Consider the following 5,263-nt stretch of genomic DNA (forward strand, 5'->3'; position numbering starts at 1 on the left):
TGTTATTATAATGATAACTTTAATTAAAAATAACAACAATAATTATTAATAATGGTGGCTTATCTTTATATATATTGTTATATATCTGTCTCTTATACACATCTAGATGTGTATAAGAGACAGCAATACATTTTCAATGAAATTTTGAGGACACACATTTTGGGGCTTATGCTCAGTTAAGTAGGCCCATTGATTTATCTGTATGTTCATTAAAACTATAAAATGTAGACAAAATAAGATTTTATTTGTTTATATGCATTGACCAATGACATGTGTAGTACAGTAGTTCCAACTACACAAGTACCTGAATACTGGAATCAACATGTGGCAAAGACAAGCCAAACCAGTCACTCATCGCAAAAATAAATTTTGAATTATTAATACAGGATTAAAGATAAAATAAGAGCTATACAATGGTAAAACTAGACCTGTGCCAGGGCTGTAGTTTATATTGTTAGTTATAAATTACAATTTGTAAATATGGTACAGGTGCAGATTTAGAAAGAAAATTAGGTAGTGGTAAAAAAAAAAATCATTCAAAGCCTTAAAAATTGTTGTTTTAACTTTGAAAATGGGGAAAATAACAGCATAGAATGATGTATAAACATATAAAGCTTAGTTTAGTGCAATAAAATAGATTTTTTTTTAAATTTTGACATTCCAGCATGTTTTGACCATTTTCTCTGAAACACGATTTGCGACAAGTGACTGGTTTGGCTTGTCATTGCCACACATATTTCTCCTACCACTAGTTATTCTCAATCCACAGATAAAGATAATTTAGATGTCAAGTATATCCTCTTGTCATTATTGCTAAGCTTGGCATTCCATTCACTGCTTGGTATCTAAAAGAAAGAGAAAGGTATATAGTTTAATAGCTAGCTTTGACCATTGTGCTGTATCAGATTTCTGTCTCACAAAAATCTGGAAAATGCATAAAGAGATACAGTATTAGATTTGGTTTAAGTATAAAAACAACAGCAGTAAAAATAGCTACTAAAACGACTCACTTCACATATATTAGATTGATACAAACAGTGTTTAATTTACTTAACATAATATTAATTCAGTTAGCATTTCATGAACAAATATAATTTTTAAATCACTTATAAACTATCATAGAATAGATCCCCATGATAACAGAGGGTCGCTATCGAAAGCTGGATTAACCCTATAAAAAAAAAGTACTTGACATCAAACAACTAACTAGTAGACCACTTGCTCATCACATCAGTTTTCAATAGGGAATTAATAGGGAAGGTAGCATATCAACCCACCTGTACAACATTATACCCAAGCTTTCTTAGGTGCCTAACTTTCATTGCCTGAGCACCATGAAGTCGGTCAGAGTCTTGAAGATGGTGGCTTTGAGAGATGACTATCACAGCTAGTCTGAAAAGTAATAGATTTTACTGCTACATCAATTAGGACTAGTAAATTAATTAGCATAATCTAATAATTTTAAGGAACTTGTACAGGAACTCTTTAAATCCAAAAGCCTATTGGGGGCTAGCCATCACAGAAGGCAGACTAAAGCTGTGTTTGCACTTGAACTTCTTTTGGATAAATTTGCTAGGATGTTGGTTATTGGATTGCAAACAGCCTATAGAAACATTCTAATTGGTTCAGTTACTGCATTTTTACACAGCAGATGTTACTTGATATTTACTAACATCAGCCCATTAGCATTGGTCTTGGCTAACAAAAGTCCAATGCAAACAAATCTTTGGAATACACTACCAGGCCAGGTTACACAATTTCTTCATGCCTTTCTCTTTCCTTTCCTTTCCCTTTCCCTTTCCCTTGTTAAATGTTGAAGTCAATTCCATTTCCTTCTGACAATTTGTACATGGTATTTATGTCACCTAGAAGGAAATATATATCTAATTTCTAACTCTTGTCTACAAGTGAACAGTAGCAACAAGCAACAAGCAAAACAAAATTACATAGGAGATGAGGAAAAATCAACAACATACTTGGTAACAGGTTTTGATGCAGAAGATACCTCTTCATCAACAACTGGAATTGGTTTTCCATTTTCACCCAAATGCATTTCTATATCTATTATAAATGAAAACAAATTTTTATCATATTTATTTATGATTTTTAATCATGAGAAAAATCTGCCATTTTACAGTTAAAGCATACTGTACCTGTGTTAATACTGCACATTAAACATGCTCGAAAGCTCATTCCATAATATAAATTTTTATATGACAAATTTGTATGATTTGCCCATACTGTACACTATAAAGGCATTATGCACTTGTCAATTGTAGTCCCGGCCACCCCGGACCCGGGCCATAGCGTGGCACTAGCCGGGACTGAACACATAGTTGTGTCCCTGTAGCGCCGGGATGCACCTAAAATTTACCCGTAGATGTAACAGGCCTCGGAAGGGCCCGAATTTTGCATGTTTAGAGTAGCTGCGGTTTCGGGTGTGTAGGCCTAGGGGGCCTAGTGCTGTCAAACCAGGTCTGGCCCTACTACACTAGGCCTAGGCATTCAGTCAGTAATTACTGTGTGTTTTGGTAATTAAAAAATCGCCTACTGGTACTTTAGGCCTACCATCATGGTCTCATTTTTTATAGATCGCGGTATAAATTACATAATAAAATTTGAACCTCCAACCACACAACACCGAGGACTAAGGTGGTGGCGTGTGTGAGTGTGCTGCGTGAAAATTTGTGAGCCGTGCCCGTAAATCTGACTTAGTTTGTGTCAAAAAATACGCTAGTACATCAGCCAAGGCAAGGAAATCTGTTTCTACTACATGTATTCATTTCCTTATTTTGGCCTAATTTCTGTTTTGATATTAAATAATTAAGTACTATCAATCAGTTAAATCAATCAATCAATTATTTTTTTTAATCATCAATCTGCCAATATACTTTTTTTTTTTCGCACTTTTCCAAACCATAGAAACCTGCTTAGTGATACGCATGCGTAGTGCAAGCAAGCCAATTCCCTTGGCCTAGCTTCTGCCAGCTGTCACATGCTTCTCCGATTCAGACCTAGCCTAGACATTCAAGTACCGTACTTGCGCGAATAAGCGCCCGGGCGCTTAAAATATTTGTTTGTACTTTTTGAGAGGCGCTTATTCAAACGAGGCGCTTATTCGAACGGGGCGCTTATGAAAACAGAGTGGAAATTGAGGGGCGCTTATATGGAAATAGATGAAAATCGAGGGGTTCTTATGTGAATTCATTAAATTCATGAGGCACATTTTGAACGAAAAACAATTATATACAAGGACATCAGTAAACTAATCGTCCATAGAGAATGGCTCGTCATGACAGGAATCTTGTGAGTACAGTATTATATAACAGCAGAATATAGCAGATGAAATTAGTGGTGGCCATCGGCCGATTGACATTAGCAGGATGGCATGATCATTGCAGGTTTTCTTGAAAACTCCCATGAGAATGTGTTAGGTGCAAATTGTCGGAAAAGGAGTACAGGACTAGCCTATAGACAAGTGTAAGAAGATGAAAGTTGGAAATATAATATATAAATATCAGTGTTGGAGGTCTCGAGACCTGTCTTGGTCTCTAGACAAGTCTTGAGACCATTTTGTTTGGTCTTGGTCTCGAACCCTCTGGTCCTGATCTTGGTCTCAAACCCTCTGGTCTCGGTGGAAAATTTTTTCCAGTCGATCGCCGCGCTGCGACTGCAGATCGTCGTGTTTTAACATTTTGAAGCTTTGCGCATTCATCATGTCTTCTACATCAGCAATAATAAAATTTGTTTATCGAGAGCACAGAGAGTATGAAGATGTTGCCTGTGCCAGCATCAAGTGCCCCAGTGGAACGGGCATTCAGTAGAGGCAGAATCATAATGCGGCCACATCGTGCGAAGCTCTCTTCACGCATGGTGGTGTTGCTAATGTTTCTCAAGTGCAATGAGCATGTTTTGCCACTATGCAATATATAAGGCATATGAACATAAACCTAAAAACGCAAATAAGCAACTCTTATATACGCTGAGATTAGTATTTTTTTATGTGATAGTATGTTTATTTGTAGCGATAAGCATCTGTACTGTACATGAATATACTCTTATTTAATAAAAATATGATTTATTACATTCTTCATTGATTGGTCATTTTATTCAGCTGCTTAAAAGTCCTATTACTGTACACGCTGGTCTTGGTCTTGGTCTCAAAAATTGTGAGTCTTGGTCTCGGACTTCTTGTCTTGGTCTTGGTCTGGGACCCGGGATGTGCGGTCTTGGTCTTGGTCTCGGATGGCCTGGTCTTGACTACAACACTGATAAATCTTTCCTTTCTTTCAAGATATTTATTAAATAGAACACAAAACAATGCAATACAATAATAAGGATTTTTTTTTTTTTTTTTTTTTACGAAATACGAAGAACTTTATTGCAATCTCTCATTCAAAATTGAAGTTTAACAAAAGGGGAGAAAAACATTACAAAACAACTTCACAACCCCACTAAACACATAAATATTCTACAATAAAGGCAATACAATTAATTAGGCAACATTAAGTAAAAAATCCAAGTACAAAAATAAATAATTCGCTAAATAATTAAAATTTAAATGACATTTAATTTACAATTAAGATAAAAAATTATTGCAACAGGAAATCTATAAGAAAATTCAGACCGACACCTAAACCAACCAAAAGACCGGCTTGCAAAAAGTAAAAGGAAAAACTCATTTAAAAAGACCTCGCCAGAGAGGAGGGCCCGGGTGTACAGGGATGACCTACCAGTTATTGAACAAACCAGTATTTGTTATGAAATTCTTCGAACGCTCGGTTTTTATTCTAGGGAGAGAAAATTCACGTTGTAATGCTTCTCCCTAGCTTTAGGCAAAAGATGATTTAGCCTATGCGTTGAGATTTTGAGCTTCTGGAAATAGTCCCTGCACAACCGGGTGCACCTCTCTGACAATAAAGGGATATTTAAAAAGGACCTTGCACATTCGTAACTAACACCAGGTAAAATAACCCCTAAAGCCCTACTTTGGATTTGTTCAAGCTGTTTACTCTGTTCTCTTATACACATCTAGATGTGTATAAGAGACAGATATTTAGGTAGAAGGTCGATTTTGCAATTCTGATGATCATTTTTTATTTCTGATTTTTGAATGCTGTTGTTTTTTGTTGTTCTGTGTATAATTTTTAGATAAATTTATCATATTTTTATAGCTATTTTTATACTGATGTTTAATGTCTAGGAAGTGGATTTGGGACCATTTCCGGCAATAGATTTTGTGCAGATTTTCCCCCACAGTCCC

General features: G+C 35.8%; 1 protein-coding gene across 2 annotated transcripts in view; it reads right to left on the bottom strand.

The window, feature by feature from the left end:
• Window positions 1–200: 200 nt before the first annotated feature.
• The window catches only part of LOC117122987 (FAST kinase domain-containing protein 5, mitochondrial-like), a 14,182-nt gene continuing 9,119 nt past the window's right edge, over window positions 201–5,263 (bottom strand). The window contains exons 5-8 of one of the 2 annotated variants that reach the window (XM_033268772.1): window positions 1,977–2,061; window positions 1,278–1,392; window positions 734–845; window positions 201–344 (exon numbers count right to left, since the gene is read on the bottom strand). In XM_033268772.1, the coding sequence (XP_033124663.1) occupies window positions 759–845; window positions 1,278–1,392; window positions 1,977–2,061 (287 nt within the window). In that variant the 3' untranslated portion in view covers window positions 201–344; window positions 734–758. Of the gene's footprint in view, window positions 846–1,277; window positions 1,393–1,976; window positions 2,062–5,263 lie in introns of both variants that reach the window. The other variant, XM_033268771.1, reaches the window with a different exon arrangement.

The sequence above is a fragment of the Anneissia japonica genome, unplaced genomic scaffold (genome assembly GCF_011630105.1).
Source record: "Anneissia japonica isolate Jap-2015-1 unplaced genomic scaffold, ASM1163010v1 scaffold3678_len381626_cov175, whole genome shotgun sequence".
In the NCBI taxonomy this organism is placed as follows: domain Eukaryota; kingdom Metazoa; phylum Echinodermata; class Crinoidea; order Comatulida; family Comatulidae; genus Anneissia; species Anneissia japonica.